The sequence below is a fragment of the Camelus dromedarius genome, chromosome 2 (genome assembly GCF_036321535.1).
Source record: "Camelus dromedarius isolate mCamDro1 chromosome 2, mCamDro1.pat, whole genome shotgun sequence".
In the NCBI taxonomy this organism is placed as follows: Eukaryota; Metazoa; Chordata; class Mammalia; order Artiodactyla; family Camelidae; genus Camelus; species Camelus dromedarius.
This window is the reverse complement of record NC_087437.1, coordinates 81,568,762-81,588,093: the sequence shown is the minus strand read 5'-3', so window position 1 is coordinate 81,588,093 and position 19,332 is coordinate 81,568,762. Positions and strand designations below refer to the sequence as shown.

The 19,332-nt window shown below is 39.4% G+C and overlaps 2 protein-coding genes across 3 annotated transcripts in view; one reads left to right on the top strand and one right to left on the bottom strand.

The window, feature by feature from the left end:
* TOMM70 (translocase of outer mitochondrial membrane 70) overlaps window positions 1-3,083 on the bottom strand; it is a 31,304-nt gene extending 28,221 nt beyond the window's left edge. The window contains exon 1 of the mRNA XM_010978466.3: window positions 2,533-3,083. Within this exon, the coding sequence (XP_010976768.1) occupies window positions 2,533-2,859 (327 nt within the window). The 5' untranslated portion in view covers window positions 2,860-3,083. The remainder of the gene's footprint in view (window positions 1-2,532) is intronic.
* The window catches only part of LNP1 (leukemia NUP98 fusion partner 1), a 31,356-nt gene continuing 15,066 nt past the window's right edge, over window positions 3,043-19,332 (top strand). For both annotated transcript variants that reach the window (XM_010978468.3, XM_031456957.2), the window contains exon 1: window positions 3,043-3,145. The gene's annotated coding sequence lies outside the window, so the exon portion shown is untranslated. The remainder of the gene's footprint in view (window positions 3,146-19,332) is intronic.

The following is a 19,332-nucleotide window of genomic DNA, read 5'->3' as shown; positions in this document are numbered from 1 at the left end:
AAAAAAAAAAAAGACGCAAAATGGCACATCATGATAGATTTTACAATGACCACAAATGGAGTATGACTTAATATTTTAAATATCTCAATCTCAGATGCTATCAACTGTAACTAGACGTCTTTCTTTAGTGAAATCCTAAAATTCCCATTAATGAAACAAAAATATGAATTTTTGCTTTTACTTTACAAGTTTTTGCTATTCCAGAAAAAAGATAACTGGATATAGTCTGCCTGCATATGAAAATCTCACACCCAATGGATAGAAGCCCAGTAATTTTATTGGTTCATTTTATATTAAGGCAAACATAAGCCAACAGACAATAACCACCGATTTTCCATTTTATTCACTGATAGTGGACCCTGAACTGATAATACTCATCCATTCCTTCATTCCCTTAAAAATTACATCTATTGTTCAGGTGGAGAAAGAACAGTGAGGGCATCAGGATTCTCCCAGGTTTTCCATCAGTTCAAACAAATGCTTCCTTATTTATAAAACCCACTGAGGTTGACAATTTAAAGGTGCTATTCAAATATAAAGCAATTTCTCCAACCACAGATAATAATAAATTACAGTTTGTGGTCAGCTATATTTAGACAGCCTAATAATAAATCTATGGATTAGACTATAAAAGAGACCAAAAAAATTGTCTTTCAGAATTCACTAGTTACCATGAGTTAAAATACAAATTTTCCATTAAAAAAATGGCAAAGACATTCTTACTGCTGCTTTACTAAAGTATCGTCTAGTAATTCAAAACAAGATTACAGGTACAACCCCACAAATTCCACAAGGAGAACAGTATGTCAAATGTTTTCCTCAGTTTTATTCTGGATCAAAAGTAACCATTTTAAAGAAGTTCAGGTTATACAGAGAAGTCAATCGTAAAGTCTAATTTTTAACAGCAGTCAGGTGAATAAAAAAAGTGTTCTGATAAAACAAAACACCATGAAATTTAAAAATCATCAGTGTTGACCTAGACAACGCTAAAAAACTGATAATGGGATTTCAGGAAATCTAAAATCTGAAAGATAATTTGCTGACTTCTATCAAATGTCAAACAAATGAAGGTGGTAGTACCTAGTGTTATTTACAGAATTTATCTTTATTTTTGGTGATTATTATAGAATGGAGAACTTTTATGTATTTCTCATTCACCCACTATTCTTCTGTGAAAATTAAATTAACAAATGAAATGGGAAATGACCAGAGAATTTCAGAAATATGAAAATGATAAGACAAATGACTAATTCTAAGAATCGTCTTGATTATCATTCTCATTAACAGCACTCATTAATTACCAACTTTTAGGGCTGGAAGAAATGTTAGAGATCTAATATTTTAACTCTCTTATTCTATAGAGATGACAGTAATGTCAGAGAGATAAAATGACTTCCAACTATGCTGGAGGGCCCAATATAAAGCACACATCTCCTAGTTCTCACAGTCCATGGGTTCTTTCAGCATACTCATACTGAATCTTTATTTTTTCTTGTAAGCAGTATTTTCCTCTCCCATTAGAAAGATCATCTGGCCCTCTCAGTGCCTAGCACAATGCCTGATATATACAGTATGCACTAAACTAAGACAGTTACCTCTCACATCAAAGTTCCTTTAAAGTCAGTTTGACTACTTAAGTAAAAACATGTCTTCAATCTGAACAGTAAAATGTGAACATAACTTGCAAATGTATGTAACTGGGAGTTATTTGACCAAAGGTTACCTTTGCTCTGTAACTGCCACTGTACAATGCCAGACTCAGATAAAATCCTCCTCCCCAACTCATCTCATCCCAGTATTGTTAAATGCAGCCAAGCAAACTGTCCCCACAGCTGTCAGATACCAAAAGGATTTAATAGTCACTTCAACAAAGCCATACAAAGCAGTTCACCAGATACTCAAATGCTTGGCTTAACATCAGAGAATCTGTTTCATGCATGTCAGGCTTGGTCATGTAAATTTCCAGGTAAAAAATTTTTTTTAAATGAATTTAAGATGCTTCTACCCCAAAAGTTTAGGAACTCACTCCTACAGATGAAATAAATGCCACTGCACACCATTTTACTCTTCGTCAACCAATAGTCACTGTACCTATCCCCCACCCTAAAACACTTCAAAAAGGGGGAGTGGCTCGTTATTAAAGGGTTATCACTGATTAAGTTCTAGGCCTTGGAAATCACCCATGTAATTCATATCACAACGTACCTATCGTTAAGGGAATCTGGCTTTAATTAAACACAATCATCACATTTGCCGATGTCCCCCTTACCCACAACGCTAGGGATAAATGCTGTGTCACCGAGAAGAAAGTTATTTTTCTGAAACCAAAAGGAAACTGTCAACGAATGCCGCTAACCTATGCCCTCAGGCTCCTCCATTTCCCATAAAGGCAGCCAGAAATGAGTTTCCCTAAACTCATGTGTTGCCGCTAAGAAGCTTCCGTCTGACCGGAAGCCCCCTGACCGGCATAACCCGTCAAAGAAAGGCTGCACCCGCCTGGTTTCACCTCCAAGGCCCAGGCCTGCTTCTCACCATTTCCAGGTGAGCACCGGGGCCTTCGGGGTGTCCGCTGCCCGGGGCCGGACTGGCCCTGCCCTCCGGAGTCTTCCGTTCACTGTTGCGTTTCAGGCCGCCGGCGTCGCCCCGGCCTCCGGTCTCCCGGCGCCGCCGCTGCCGGCTCCATAGGTACATGGCACCCGCGCCCAGCAGCAGGGGCGCCCCGACTGCCAGCGCCAGCTGCCATCGCGGCAGGCCCCCCGTGCCCGAGCCCGCAGTCGCACTGCCGCCGCCCACCCCACTGCCGGAGCCGGGAACAGCCGCTGCGACCACTGCCGCCTCCACAGGCTTAGAGGCGGCCATGACGAGTGTCCTCCGCCACCGCCTCCCTGGTGGTCGCGGGCGCCACAGTCACCAAGTAGCGTGAGAAGGAAAACCGGAGGGACGCAAGAAAGGAAAGCAGCGAGCAAGCAAGCACGCTAGGTAGCAGGAGCGGACGACAGAAAAGGGCCAGAGGTCACCGGAAGCCCAAAGCATGCCGGGCCAGCCCTGGCCGTCCTTCTCTTCCTTTCTCAACTGAGGGGAGGAGGAGGAGGAGGAAGGGGAAGAAGAGGAGTGTAGTGGAGTGGAGAATCACTTCCGGGTCAAGGTAAACTGGGCGTGAGGTGAACGTTCTGGGCGGCCCTTTCTCTTTCCTTTCGCTCCGCTGCTGTTTGTGACTAACTTCAGTGGTCTTGGCTCCAGTGGTAGCCTATGCCGTTCCCTACGCCTTCAGTAAAGAAGGGCAGAGGGCCCTCTGAAAGCGGAGAGGGGCGCGTATACAGCGGGTTTACAGCGTTATGCGAAGCGGAGCAGAGGAAGAGGCTCGGAAGCGGCCCTAAGAATGGGCGGGAGTGGCGGCAGACTTGTGAAGGTTATTGGCTGGCAGGAGTGATGGGCGGGGCGTGGGCGGAGCTGTACGGTTGATTGGTGGAATTTGGAACCCTCGTTTTCCCGTTACAGCCACGTTGGCGCTCCTTAGAGTCCGGCGGTTGGCTAGCTCTTGCTCTGTTGTCTATCCGCGTGTCTGGGAAAACCAACGGATTGGAAGAACTTTTTCAAATGTGTAATGAAAGAACCCAAAGCTTGAAGATAGCCTGCTGTATCACTGATCTTCTTAGCTCTACCATGGCCAGATTTTAGTTTGGACGACCTTGAGGTTATTGAGGGCAAACGCAGACTGCAGAAATCAGAGTAGGAAACGGGCAAATCTAGGTAGGCTCCAGTCGAAACGGCTTGAACCGGGTGCCTGCGACTCACCATCTGCACCATTTACGAAGGCGATGACGTCTGTGTGTTGTTACGAGATTCTCCAGCTGAGGGGGTAGAAATGCGAAGACCCAGAGTTCCCACCTTTCCTATAAGTATTTGTGTCGTATTGGATTCAGCTGACACCCCAGCCCACACCTCGCTCCCTGGAGCATCCGCGCCCTCCCCAGTGCTCTGATCCTCCCGGTGTCATTCTTACTTTGCACTAGATGTTTTAGCCCTCTTGCCACATTCCCAAGTCGGAATTTCAGTTCAAAGCTTTCATGTATCTCTAGCTTTGTCGAGTCCTTTACCCATGTTCTGCAACAGATCTCTTAAAATACGAAAATTTCCCCTTCAAGAAATTGTTTAAAATTCACAGTATTTTCAAGAAGAAAAGACAAGTACTAATAAAATTAGAATTCAGAACTATGAGCGCTCTCCATTTCAGATATGCTGATCTGGGAACTCTTGTATTAAAAATACATAAGCGATTATTTTGGTTTTGGGTAAACAGGATTTTCAACATCGCAATAGCGCTACGTAAAGATTGAGAAGAGATAATTTATTAAATAGCACCAAAATAGAATAAATTAGGATGGCCTAATTTGAAAGTTTCAAGATCATTACTTTTCTCTTGCTTCACGTGGGTTTCTACTAGTTAATTGCTTTCAGGCAATAGGGTTCCTTAGCAACAGGCTAAAAAGATGAGCTAAAAATAATAGCAATAGAATTGGTTAGATCAAATAGTGATTGTTGCAGGCAATGGCTTCTCTCCCTTCCTGATTCCCACCCCCCAAAAGCAAGTCTTTCCTTGAACATAATTTTTCCCTTGCCTTTTCATAACAGAGTTAGGATTTTTCTTTCCTAAAATTTTAGTTTTCTGCAACCTCACAGAGGATTGTGGAATGCTGGTAATTACAAACTTGGTAGGAACTAAAACATTTAAGGTTTTTTAAAAGAAACTTTTATTTATTTGTTGGAATACCTAAAAAATGTGAAAGTGGCTTTGGAACTACATGATGGATAGAGGCTGGAAGAGTTTTGAGACAAAACTGGAAAAAGCTGAGATTGCTGTGAAGACGCTGTTGATAGATACAAGGACATTAAAGGTAACTCTGGTGAGGTATCAGAAAGAAAAGTAGTGAGCAGGAGACAACACTTCTATGTTACAGAAATACATGAATAATTAATTAACAGAATGTTGCTAGAAATGTGGATATTAAAGGCCATTCCACTGAGATCATAGGTGGAAATGAAGATTGGAAGTTGGAGGGAAGTGATGCTTGTGACACAGTGTGAAAAAACTTCATTGAATTGTGTTCTCATGTTTTACAGAAGGTAGAACTTATGAATGATGAAATTGGATATTTAGCAGAGGAGATTTCTAAGCAAAGAAAGATGTAGCTTGGATAGTCTTTGTTTTACAGAATTATACTTGTCCTACCTCATCTATGAGAAAATAAGCATCCGAGATCAGGATCTATGTCTGATTAATCTTGTAACTTGGATAGTGCCTGACACAATGCCCGCTTAAATGCTGTGTCAGAGCAAAGGAATATGTTTTTTCTCTTTGCATTGGACTATTATGGAAGTTTACATCTTGTCCCTATAATGACCACATTATCATAATTATTTGTTCTCGTGTATACTCCCCATACTTAATTTTGGGTCCTTGAAGGGTGGGGACCATGTTCTAGCCATCTTTGTATTCTAACATCTATTAGGGGGCTGGGCATATAATGAGTGTTTGTTAACATTTATTTCTCTACCCAACATGGTCCCTGAAAAGTGGTCAAGGCTGAATAAAGAGTTCACGAAGAATTTGTTTGACAATTTCCTGACTGTTGCTTTATCTCCATTCCTATTGCCAACATTAATGGTCTCGTGCCACCATTGCTGTCCAATACCACTGTATCAGCTGGGAAACCAACTGAACTGCTGCTACTGCTGCCCTCACCACCCTCATCATAGCTACTAGTGCCTAGTCCCAAGCATGCTGTAGTCACTGCTGCCACCTCAGCCACTGCAGCTGCTTCCACCGGGACCTGCTTTGGTTTGTCCTTCGTATCCCACTCATGATATATAGAAGTCCCTGTTTCTTCCAGGCCCTCATGCTGTTAATTTTTCTCAAATCTTTCTTCTAATGGTTTCTGCCTTATTCAGCTTCCATCAAAGCATCAGTCAAGTGGGTGATACTACTTTGCTTCTCAGGGGGAATGTCATTTTAATGATTCAAGTGGTTGTCTTTTTGCTGTTAGAAGAAGCCTCTGCATTATCTTCAGGGAACAATCGACAATAACCCTAAATCCCTCTCCTTACCTGTGACTGTGAGCTCATATGTATACTTTATGTACTCATTTGCCACCTTTCTGCCCACTCACACAGAGTCCTAAGATCTTTCCATCCTCATCAACTTAGCTCATTGCCACCCACAAGAATTTTTCACTTGCAAATGTAGAAACGTTACTTTGTACTTTATATAAAGATAATACACGTAGGTTATACTAATTGTGCCCTGCACAAGGATGTTGGGGGAAGTGGGGGCTGAGGTCCAGCCTACGCTTCGTACATCACAGTCTTTTGTCAGGCTGGGTCTGCCCAGAGAAATGTATTCCTTTTTCTGATTTGCATGAAGATGCTGGTCCATCCCTAAGTGAAGGGCCTGCAGGGGAGTATCCACCCATTTTCTAATTCATTCCTAAAGATTAGTAGTCCTGGTTATGCAGACCTGGTCCTAGCATTGGTCTAGCATGGAACCGGAGATCCTCTAGGCTATGCTTGCCTATTTTTACCTTTTGTTGTTTTTCCTAACCAGTGGCAAATAGCCTCACTTCCAATAATGAGGAAGAGGCTCAATTTCATTAAAGAAAATTTGGAAAAAAATTTAAAACCATAAAAATAGTTTCTGTACACATGTTCCAGTAATCTGCTGCTGCTTAACAAACTTTCCCAAGTGGTAGTGGTTTAAAACAACTAATTTATTACATCTCACAATTTTGTTACTCAGGAATTTGGGCAAGGCTTGATTGACTTTTCTCTTCTGATGGTGTCAACAGAGTTTACTCTCCTGGCGGATGGGCTGGTCTGGGGGATTCAAGGTGGCTTCAGTCAGGATCTGACACCTTGATGAAGTTAGCTTGAAGATGGACTCATTTGAGACTATCAACAGAGCACCTTCTTGTGGCCTTTCCATCATAGCAGTCAGGGTAATCAGACTTATGTGGCAGCTCAGGGTTTTGGGAGACAGAGTCCTAGGAGTCCCCAGCAGAAGCTGCAAAGCTTTCCAAAACATCACTTCTACCACCTTCTTTGGGTCAGGCATGTTACTAAGGCCAGTACAGATTCATGGGGAAGTGAATTAGGCTCCAACTCTCAAAGGAAGAAGTAGCAAAAAGTTGAATTATTTTTAATCTACCACAATCTTCTACCAAGATTTAATGTATGTTGTATTTTGCCATATTTACTTATGATGCAATTAGAAAAAACATTTTCATTACAGAATCTTGGTAGAAATTATCTGAAAGTCTAAATAAACATCATATCTAACAGTGAAATGTTAATAACTTTCTCTTTGAAGTCAAGAACCAGCCAAGGTTTTCAAGTTTATTAGATGTTAATGAAGATGTTAATAAGACCAAAAAGGGAAATAAAGGGATATTAGAAAGGAAGAAGTGATTTTTTATTATTTATGGATAATATGGTTGTCTCCATAGAAAATCTGTAATCTAGATCTTCCAAAATAGTTCAGCAACATTGTGGATAAAAGGATAACACTATTTTCAAATTGGTCCCTTGTCCTTTCTGAACTATTGGCTATTTTTTGGTTCTCTGGTTCTTAGAGGTCTAATAGATGACCTGTTTCTTCCATCTCCCTTCAGCTTAGACAACTCTATCAGGTCTTAGCTGTTGGTAGTGTGACCCCACAACTTCCACTTGGGGGTGGAGGACATTTGTCACCTATATTTGTTGTAGAGTTGTCCATGAGTGATTTCATTTACAGTTGCTCTTTTGGTTTTCATGTGGGGGTTCAGAGAGATTGAAAAGCTATGCTGTCTTCATTGCTATCTTCCCAGAATACCTATAGCTCAAAAGCATTTGATCCTGTCACTACCCATTTAGAGAACTTTCTTTTTCTTGGTAGCAGTAAGTTTTCATTTTACTTTTATAGTGAAATAATTATCGAAGTTACAAATAAATGTACATGGAGGTCCAGGTACCTTTCATCCTCACCTTTTCCAATATTGACAACTTGCATAGCTGTAGAACAGTATCACAATCAGGAAACTGACATTGATATAACCCAGAGAACATACTCAGATTTCACCAGCAATACATGTACTCATTTGTGTGTACGTTGTAGTTCTGTGAAGTTTTAACACATGTATAGTTTCTTGTAACTACCACTGCAATCAAAATATAGAACTGTTCCATCACCCCAAAGCTCCTTCATGCTAAACTTTATAGCCACACCACCCCCTCCCAAATCCCTAGCCCATGGCCACCACTAATCTGTTCTTAATCTCTGTGATTGTTCTTTAAAGAATGTTATATAAATAAAATCACAGTATACATGCTTTTGAGATTGGACTTTTTCACTCAGCATAATTCTCTTGAGGTCAGTCTTAAATTGCTTTGTGTATCAAATCTGCTCATTTATATGCAGGTTTTTGCATGAACATAGGGTTTAATTTCTCTATGGAAATGTCCAAGAGTCAATTGCTGAATCCTATGGGTATTGTATTTTTAGTTTTTTAAATTTTATTTTAATTAAAAATTTTTTTTACTTTATTATTTTGGTGGGGTTATTAGGGATTTATTTGTTTATATGGAGGTACTGGGGATTGAACCTAGGACCTTGTGCATGCTAAGCATATGCTCTACCACTGAGCTATACCCTCCCCAACCCACATTTTTCATTTTTGAAAGAAACTAGCAAACTATTTTCCAAAGTGACCATTGGTATTTTTCATTCCCACCAGCAATATATGCGCAGTCCAGTTTCTCTGCTTCTTCTCCAGCATTTGATGTTAACAAAATTTTTAAAAATTTTGTCTGTTCTGATAGATGTATAGTGATATCTGATTGTGGTTTTAATTTGCTTTTACCTAATGGCTCATGACGTTGAATACCTTTTCATGTGCTTATTTGCCATCTGTATGTCCTTTTCAATGAAATGTCTTTCATGTCTTCTGCTCATTTTCTAATTGAAATTGTTTTTCTTTTAATGTTGAATTTTGAAAGTTAATTATATAGTCTAGCTACTAGTCCTTGTCAGATAAATGCTTTGCAAATGTTTTCTCTCAGTCTTCAGCTTGTCTTTTCATTTTCTTAACAGTCTCTTCCAGAGAAAAGGTTTCTAATTTGATGAGATCTACCTAATCAATTTTCCCTTTTATGGATTACAGTCCTGGTGTCAAGTCTAAACTCTTTGCCTGGGTCTTGATCTCAAATGTTTTCTCCTTTTTTTTTTTCCCGAAAGCTTTTCAGTTTTACAATTTACATTTAATCCATTTTGAGTTAATTTTTGTGTCAAGTATGAGACATAAGTCAAGGTTATTTTTTAAACTGTGGATGTCCAATTGCTCCAGCATCATTTGTTACTTTTCTACCTCTTCAAAATTTAGTTGAGTATGTATATGTAGGTCTATTTCTGGATTCACTATTCCATTGGTCTATGTGTCTCTCCCTCTACAATACCACACTGTCTTCATTATTGTAGATATATGGTAAGCCATAACATTGTGCAGCATGATTCTCCCAGTTTATTCTTCATTGTGTTTAACTGTTTCATGTCCTTTGCATTTCCGTATAAATTTTGGAATAAGTTTTTCTGGTCTACAAACACCTTGATAGGAATTTTTATGAAGTCATAAATTAATGTGGGGAGAACTGGCATCTTTACTGTATTGTCTTCTAATTCACGAATATGTTAAGCCTTTCCATTTACTTAGTCTTCTTTAATTTCTTTCATCAGCATTTTGTCATTTTCAGTATACAGATTCTGCGTGTGTTTTGTTAGATTTATATCTAAATATTTCATTTTCTTTGAAGCAATCATAAATGGTATTGTTTTTAATTTTGATTTCCAAATGTTCATTGTTAATATGTAGAAATGCAATTAATTTTTGTGTGAGTGTGTTGATCTTGTATGTAATGACCTTCTGAAACTGATTTATAGGTCCTACGAGTATTTTTTTAGATTCCTTGGGGTTTTATACGTAGACATCATTACCTAAAAATCGAGACAGTTTTATTTCTTTTTTATAAATCTACATGCCTCCCCCCCCTCCTATTTTTCTTCCCTATTGCACTGACTAGAACTTCTAATACTATGTTGAATAAGAGTGGCAAGAGTGGGTCTTCTTGCCTTTTTCTGATCTCAGGGGGAAAGCTTTTAGTCTTCCACCGTTAAGTATGATGTGCTCTAGTCATTTAAAAATAATATCTTCTCAGGACTATAAAAGCAATACATGATTATTTACAGAATTTAGGAAACGGGGAAAAGTATAAAAAAGAAAATAAAATTATCTGAAATCCCACCATTCATAGTTGACACTTGGGAGCATAACTAATAAACTATATGTATTAGGGCTCTCCAGAGAAAGAACCGAGAGAGAGAAAGAGAGAGAGAGAGAGAGAGAGAGAGAGAGAGAGAGAAAGTGAGAGATTGAGCCTGAGATATATTTAAGGAATTGGCTCACAGGATTATGGAGGCTGGCAAATCCAAAATCTACAGGGTAGGCTGACAGGCTGGAGACCCAGGAGGCAATATTGCAGTTGAGTCCAAAAGCAGTCTGCTGGCACAATTTCCTCTTGCTTAGGTGAGGTCAGTCTTTTGTTCTATTCAAGCCATCACCTGATTGGATGAGGCCCACACACATAATGGAGCACATCTGCTTTACTCAGAGTTCCACTGATTTAAATGAAAATCTTATCCAAAAAACACTCTTGAAGAAACATCCAGAATAATGTTTAACCAAATATCTGGACACCGTGGCTTAGCCAAACTGATAAATAAAATTAACCATCACACTATATTATATTTTGGTTTTGTCATCAAGTATTTCATTCTGAGAAGTTCTTTGTGTCATTAAGTCCATTTTTTTTTATGGCTGCATGGAATTCCATTGTATGAATATGTCATAATTTATTAGCCTGATCTTCATTTGTACTTTTAAGATGTTTCCACATTATTGTTATTTTAAATAATGTTATGATGAACAAATATCCTTTGTAGGTATCTCTACTTATATACTAATAATACTCAGAAGTGTAATTTCAAGGGATTAGAATATTTTTTAAAGCTTCTTAGCTTTTTATGTCACCATATTTCTTTCCAGAGAGACTATATTCATACTAACAGTATATGGCGTTTGACCCTCAGAAAAGATTGTTCTAAAGCTTCCTTAAAGTTTTTCCTTTTACTACTCTGAAGGCTTCCCATTGTTTATTGACTTAAACTTTAATCTTTCTAATTTCTTTTTCTAAATGTCGTCAGTGTTTTGTCACAATTTTCTTTAAATGTTTGGTGATCCACTCCTGTATTGTACATTGCAAAGATTTGCTCCCATTAGAAGTGAGATTCACAAGAGTCTGATCCCCCCAGTTCTTCTCTGGAGCACTTCTCATGGGGAGGCTTGTGGACTCAGGTGCTGAGGTACCACCCTTAGAATCTGTGACATTGCAGTTAACAACTGGGAGGAAGCCTTTTCTGAAATATATCACGCTGATGAGCTGAATTGATAAGTTTTTTGTTAGTGGTAAAATTTAAGACTGTGTTCATTCTGTTTTAGAATAACAGGTGCTCAGGGATCAAAAAGACCTTGAGAGGTCATATAATTAATAACACTCCTGGAGGCAAAGCTGCACAGATTCCATCTCTGACAGATGAGAATGAATGCTGTGTTTCAAGGTCTCTTGTGGAAGAGATGAGTTATTGTTTTGTAAAAACCTATTCCAACATCTAATAACTTTGACTATCATGAAGGCTACATTAGCCAGAATCCTGCAGAACTTAATGATGCTTAATGCCAAAGTAACTGGATATTTATATAACCACTATTCTTTTATTTTATTTTATTTTTTTAACTTTTTTTTATTGATTTATAATCATTTTACAATGTTGTATCAAATTCCAGTATATAACCACTATTCTAATTGGCAATCCTCCGAAAACACCTTCTTTCCATCATATATTGTTTACATGAACTGTGGTATATTTTTAAAATAGTTTTCATAATATAAGCTACATAGCTTTTTAGAATAAAAAATGATGATGATATACCCTCACGTACATGCTTTAGGACACTTGGTTGAGCAATAAGCTATCCTTGTCTTTGATAATCAACCCGAAAGGGTTGCAAACTTCACAGTGTAAGTTGAAAACAATCATGGAAATGCATGATTACGTTATGATATGTTGCCTACAAAAGAACATTCTGACAATGAGGACATTAAATAGAACACAGCACACAGATTCAAGTATTCAAGCACAGCTTTCTGGCAAGTGAAAACTGTCTAAAAACCATTGATGTATTTTGACTATTAAAGAAAAAGATGTAGTAGCTTAGTTCTTTTGTATATAGCATTTCTTTTCCAGAATGAGATTGTCTTGACCAAGCTTGAAAGCGTTGTGAGGAATAATTCTTCCCTTTAACTGCTTTTTTTTTTTTTATGGAGGTATTAGGGATTGAACCCAGGACCTCGTGCATGCTAAGCATGTAGTCTACCAGTGAGCTATACCCGCCCCCTTTTCCCTTTAACTGTTTTAAGAAAAAAAACTTTACTGAAAAATAAATTACTACAACATATAGAGGCTATGGAGAATGAAATAAAGAGAATGAAATGAAATAACTAAAGGGAAATAAAGAGAGAATGAAATAAATCAAGGGAAAGACATCTTTTCACTATTGCAGTCTTCTGAAGCAGCAAATGTGAAAACAGGGCATTGCAAAGCCATTTCATTTTTACACAGCCCAAAGATCATTTCCACTGCTTACATGGGCATCCTTGATGTCTGATTGCACATTGCAAGTTTCCTACCCTCTAAGAGAATGTTGTTCCTTTTACATTAAGCACAATAAGAAAACGCACACTCAAAATCCCCTAGAAAACTGCAGCTGTCTCAGTCATTTGACATTTTTGGGTAAACACTGGGATTGGCAAGGCAGAGCAGGGTCAATAGGGCAGCTCTCTCTGGTTCCGTGCCCCTGGCAGCATGTCCTCAAGACAGGTGTCCAGGCCCCTGCCAGGGAAAGCTGGCTGCTGGGCTCTCAGGGTGCAGCATGGCTGCCTCTTGAGCCCTGGCTTCCGAGACAGGACAGAAGAGCACTTCCCTCCCAGCTGCTGAGACTTGACACCTGCTGCTGCTGCTCCTTTACTCCCTTAGGTTTGTATAAGAACTTTGGGACAAAGTGGGGAGCCATCTTTCTCTCATACTTTTAAAGAAATGGGCTTAATTAGGAAAAATATGCAGGTGGACTAATTTTATATAATGTAGACCAAATGCTTTTCCTTTGGAGGTAAATGTATATCTTGTTGCTTTGGGAGAATTTTTGACCCAAGATTTGAAGAGTTCCGTTTCCTTCCTGCACTCGGGTCCCAAAGACCACCCCCAGCTTTGGTGGATCACTAAAATGATTCACAGGGCTCAGCATATAATTGTACTCATAGCTAAGATTTGTAACAGTGAAAGGATGCAAAGCAAAATCAGTGAAGTGAAAAGGCACTTAGCTGAGGTCCAGAGGAAATCTGTCTCAAGCTTCCAAGAGTCCTTTCCCAGTGGATTCCCACATGATGTGCTTAATTCCTCCAGCAATGAGTTGTGGCAACATGTGCTAAGTGCTGTCAACCAGGGAAACTCATAAGAGCCTCAGAACCCAAGGCTTTTACTGGATTCTGGTCCTGTAGGCATGCTCTTCCTGGCAGGTACCGAAACTCTAGACCTCCAGAAGAAGAGCAGTTGTTTGGCATAAACCATGGTTGTACAAGCAGTTCAGGCCATTCTTATCAGGCAGGGGAAGTTTTATATCACTGCAGGGAACTGACCGCTAGCCAAGTTCCCAGATACCTTGCAAGGAGGCCTTTCTAAGGATAGGCAGTCTCCGGCTGCTGTGTTAACTCTTTTCTGCAAAATCCTCCCTCTTGGCTAAGACATTTTTAGAGCAAAATTATTATCGGTAAGATCCCGTGCAGCAGGGGTGGAAGCAACCCGCAGTACTGACTTTTGTTGTGCCCTCCAGGCGGCCTGGAGTTAGCCAACTTAAATCCCATGAACGATAAAGGTCAATCTTAAAAAGCCAGGTGGCTTTCTCCTTAAGTTTTTGTCTTAACCTTTTTAACCTGGCTTGAGCCATCAATTCAAGCACAGCACAACACTGACCCGTACCTGCATGCCTTCCAGGACTGAGATGGTCCACGATAGTTAAGGTACACACACAAGAAGTACAATTCCAGAGAGTGCCCTTGGAAACAAAAAGTTTGCAATTGTTAAGTCCCCCCAGTGAGGACATACATTAGGGAATACAGGTTAAGAGGATCTCCAGTGTGGCTTTCCATTGTGTGTCCTTCTGCCCTAGGGCTCGCTGTCCAGTCCAAAGAATTCAGGTGAGTCCTTAGTTTTAGAAGGATTCCCAGAAGGCAGTCAGTTTCAATCAGTTTTGCTTGTCTTTGACATCAGTTCATCTGCCTTTTAAGTGAGGACAACATCCAGAGGTGTTCTTCATGGATGTGTAGGGGCTGGGGACATTTCCTGCTGTGTCATAGTCAGCGATGTTAGGTGTGATCATAGGCTTAGCAGCCAGTTTGAATTCAAGATCTCACAGCATCTCGGGATCGCAACACACATTCAGGAGCAGTTATGAAAAACAGAGCAGTTATGAAAAACGAATCATTAATGGCCACCTTTCCCTGCATCTCCCAGGGGCTGGCTTTTTGCTTTTTTCTGTTATTACAAAATCAGTGTGTCTCATACCATAATCATAACCTCACATTTTTTTTCCCAAATCATTTTTTATTCTCATCTAGACCTTTCATCAGGAAGCATTTGGTATAAAGAGGGTGCTGAGAATTTAGCTAAGCCACTCCGTGGTTTTGCAGCCTCAGCATCCATTTTGTTTGGTCAAGCAGCCAGCAGTGACCTGAAACTGACACTAGTCCCCTCAGGCAAATCCGCGCCCTAGATGGCAGCCCATAGTCACAAGGAAATATAAGGTCCTGATATGACTTCTCCAACAGCACTTGTATTCAGCCATCTCCCTTGTCTCCCAGTGGCTTCCCCTTATGTGCTCCTTAGAGAAAACTGATAAGAACTTTGTGGGACTTGTCAAAACCCTGCTGTTCTGATTTGAATTGACTAATCTGGCCTTAGCCCAGGAATCGCAAAGCACTCTACCCACAGGCTAATAAAAACATGTTCCCCAGGTCCTGCATCTCTCTGTCTGCACACTGCCTTGAACTCCCCATGTGGCCCCTCAAGGCACGTACTTCCTCCAGGACCAGTGAGTAATGAATTTCATTACTTTAATTCCTCTTGTGGTCTGTTGTTGAACGACAGCTCACCATCTGACACCCTGCACTCCACTTACTAAGTATTAATTTAACAAATTCAAACAGAGGAAGAGAAGAATTTACATAGAAAGACATTTTAAATAAACAACAAGAAAGACACATCATGTTCAGGGACTGGTTGAACAAAATCCTGAATTTTCAAGTTTTCAGAATATGTTTACATAACCCCCAGGCCTTTCATCCTACTCATGTATGTAGTAAATAGCCTGGAAAAAATCAATCTCTGTTTGAGGACATCTATATTTACTAATCAAACTGCCTAACTAAAAAGAAAGATGAGTTAAGTAGAATCAGGTTATCAGTCCATTGTTGCAAATTTCACATAACTTAAAAATCCAAACAGGAGTCAACAGCAGTGAGACATCCTTGGGAAGAAGGGGTTGAGAATCCCACCTGCCAGGAGTGGAAGGAGAGGTCCCACTCCCTATATGCTATATATGCTCTCTCCCAGCTTGGAGCTTTTGACAGGAGTCATAAGTTAGGTTTCTTGTGATTAATCATCTCATATGCAATTAGTCCCTGCCTTAGATATACAGAGCCACTAGCAGCTTGGTTTCAGATGGTCCCATCAGAGAGCAAACCCTTCCCCATGGGCATCTGCAAATGACCCATGTGGTCCAGTCAGCATCCATAATGTTTTTTATAGTTTATGGCCCCACAGGGGTGGGGGTGGTCTTAAATTTCCAATAGTTCCAGGGTCTGAATTCTGTTTCTTGAGCCTTTGTCTGCTTTCAGAGGTTGAAGTGGTCCATCACAGACATTATGAGGTTTCATCCTACCATTAGGTCCAGGCAAATAGGATCTCTGAATTCAGGATTCCAAAAAAAAATCCAATGACTTTTCTTCTTTAGTGGCAGCAAAGTCAAGAGACTTCAGGGCCAGACAGTGAGGTTCCAAGTCCTTCTAAGCCCCTTTTATCTTGTCAGACTTAAAGTCCAAATTGACCCACTCAAAAATATGTGCATTAGGCTGGAAAATCATTATCCTCTAAGGGTCAGACATCTGATTTTACAAGAACTTATTAGCAAACCAAAAACTACCTTTTAAGACTCAAATGTATATTTTCCTGTGGGTATTTTCTCTCCTTTCATATTGTCTATCTTTCTCCATAGGCTCCAAAAGGCAAAAATCTTAGCAAAAATAATCAGTTGTGAGATTTCAATACTCAAATATTCAGAGTTTAAATTTTAACCCATCCACCAGCAGCAAAAAAGCAAGGAATTTATATTCTACTAACACCTTTGATTGGGCACTTTCCCCTGATTGGGATAATCCCTCTAGCATGTATGAAATTATAAGCATATAATATTTTATATCAGTTTTCATCATGCATCTAAAAGCAATAGCCATGAAATAAAAAGTCATTTTTTGAAAGTCTCTCTTTTTTTTTTTTTAATTGCAAGTTTACTCAAACCTCCAGCAGTAAACTCAGCACTTTCAGGATTAACATTACAGCTACTGAGGAATCTCAGCTGGAATGCAAGGGACTGCTGTCCAGTGGATAGACTATTGTTTTTTCTCTCTCCTTTATTTCTGATTTATCTAAAGCTTGCTTCAGCCTTGGCACTGACTTAATCTTTTCTTCTCCCACCTGGAGGAGTGAGCAATATAAACACTTAACATTTTGGCTCACCCAAAATGTTTTTTTGGAATGTTTGGACCCTTTTCCCTCCTACCTGGAGGAGAGAACAAAACCCAAAGGCATCATTCAGGCTGCACTTTTTAATCTCTTCACTTAAGCTATCATTGCAAAAAGCAGCCAACTCATCCAATGAGCCAATTCTCCTGGGGTTGGATGTACCATTTTAAAATTCCTTAGGTAATCTTTACCTATCACAATAGACATCATCTCTGCTGCCTTTTCATACCACAGATAACTAGTTTATCATTATGTACCCATCATCCTTTTCCCAAGCACTGCTTTAGCCATATTTCAGTGAGTTGGGGTGGTTTTAGTGACTCCCACTTCTGACACCAACTGCCACACCCAGTTTGGGGAATTACTAGAAATATCCACAGGACTCATCATATAGTTATATTTGTGGATAAGATTTATTACACTGAAAGGATACAAAATAAAAATCAGAAAAGGGAAAGGCATATCTGGTGAAGTCCAAAGGAAACTAGGAATAAGCTTCCAGAATTCCTTTTTCAATGAAATACCATAGGATGTGCTAATTCCACCAGCAATAAATTGTGGTGACATGTGTGAAATGTTGTCTACATGCTCATTCAAGACTTAGTGCCCAGGGTTTTTATTGGGTACTGGTCATGTAGGCACTCTATTATGAACTCAATGTTTCTAATCCTCCAAAATTCATATGTTGAAGCCTAATGTGATAGTATTTGGAGTAGAGCCTTTAGAAGGTAAATAGATTATAAAGATGGGTCTGTCAGGAATAGGATTAGTGCCTCTGGGGTTAATTTTATATGTCAACTTGACTGGCTAGGAGGTGCCCACACTAAACATTATTTCTGCCATATTTGTAAGGATATTTCTAGATGAGGTTAACATTTGAATCAGTGGGCTCAGTAAAGTAAAATGTTCAGTGTAGGTGGGAACCATACAATCAGTTGAGGGCTGGAATAGAACAGAAGGCAAGAGGAAGAATTCACTTCTTTTTTTTTCTCCCCTGTCTCACTGCTTGAGCTGGGATATCTCATCTCATTTTCTTCTGTGCTTGACTAGGATTTACACCATTCCTTCCCCTGGAGGTCATTAGACTCAGACTGAACTACACCACTAGCTTTCTTGGATCTCCAGCTTGCAAATGGCAGATTGTGGAGCTTCTCAGTCTTTATAGTTGCATGAACCAATTCCTCATCATAAATCTCCATTATAAACCTTTTTTCCCCCCTGCACATTTTCCAATATTTGTCTATAAGGCATTAAGGGAAGGGTTCAGAAGCCAAAGAGACAGATATTACTCAAAGAGGTGAAAATAAAGTCTTATTTCTTTCCCCCAAAATACTTTAAAGTAATAAGTAGATATTATTTGCTCTGATTTCTCCATCCCTTGCCCATAGATTTATTTTTGTTTCATAAATTGGAAGAAAAGACACTTCTGTCTTAAAAAAGAAAAGAAAAGAGGTCTATCCACAGTCGGTTTTTGTGGACAGACCTGGTCCTGTTCTTCTAAGAGAAGTTATCTGGTTTCTTTAATAACAGAGACAACCAACAGTGATGGCATAGAGTTAGGTATTTTTCTATCTCATCTGGGTCATTGAGAAGCCAGCCTCCCTCCATTCTTTAATAAAAATATAACAAAGCAACAAGCATGCATCCCATTATATAAAGCAAGAAATAAAAATGTTGCAAGCCATTTTATGTTTTGGTCACTTTCCCTTAGTAACATAAATTGTGGAACAGTGCTTTAGGAACATTGGCTATAATTATTAAGCCCATTTTTACAGCTCAAGGAAGAATTTTCATATGGAAAATGGCCAAGAATTCTTCTGTTTGAAAATGCAAGATTTACCAAAAGTTTCTGGGAAAAAAATTTTCTGGGAATACTAGCAGAATGGTGGGGACAGCCTGGACTTTGCTATGCTCCTTGCTTCAAACTTGGCTTTGCTGCTCAGGAGTAATTTCATCTTGGGCAAATGATGATCTATTCAATCTCAGTTTCCTTATCTATAAAATATGATGAAAATATCTAGGCACAGGATTGTTATAGTGAAAATAGCATATGTAAACTACTTGACTCCATACCTGTCACAAAGTAGGGGCTCAATAAATGTAATATTCTTCTTACCTTGAAAAAAAATGCCCACTAAAAGACAGCTTTATTTATAATAACCCCAACTGGGAACAACCCAGATAGCTCCAAATGACCATCAATAGTAGACTGAACTTTTAGAAGTTGAATTATCATAAAATGTAATGCTATGCAGCATGAACTACTGTCACTATAAAAGCATGGGTAAATCTCACCAGTGCAATGGTAAATGACACAAAATTATACACACTATCTAATT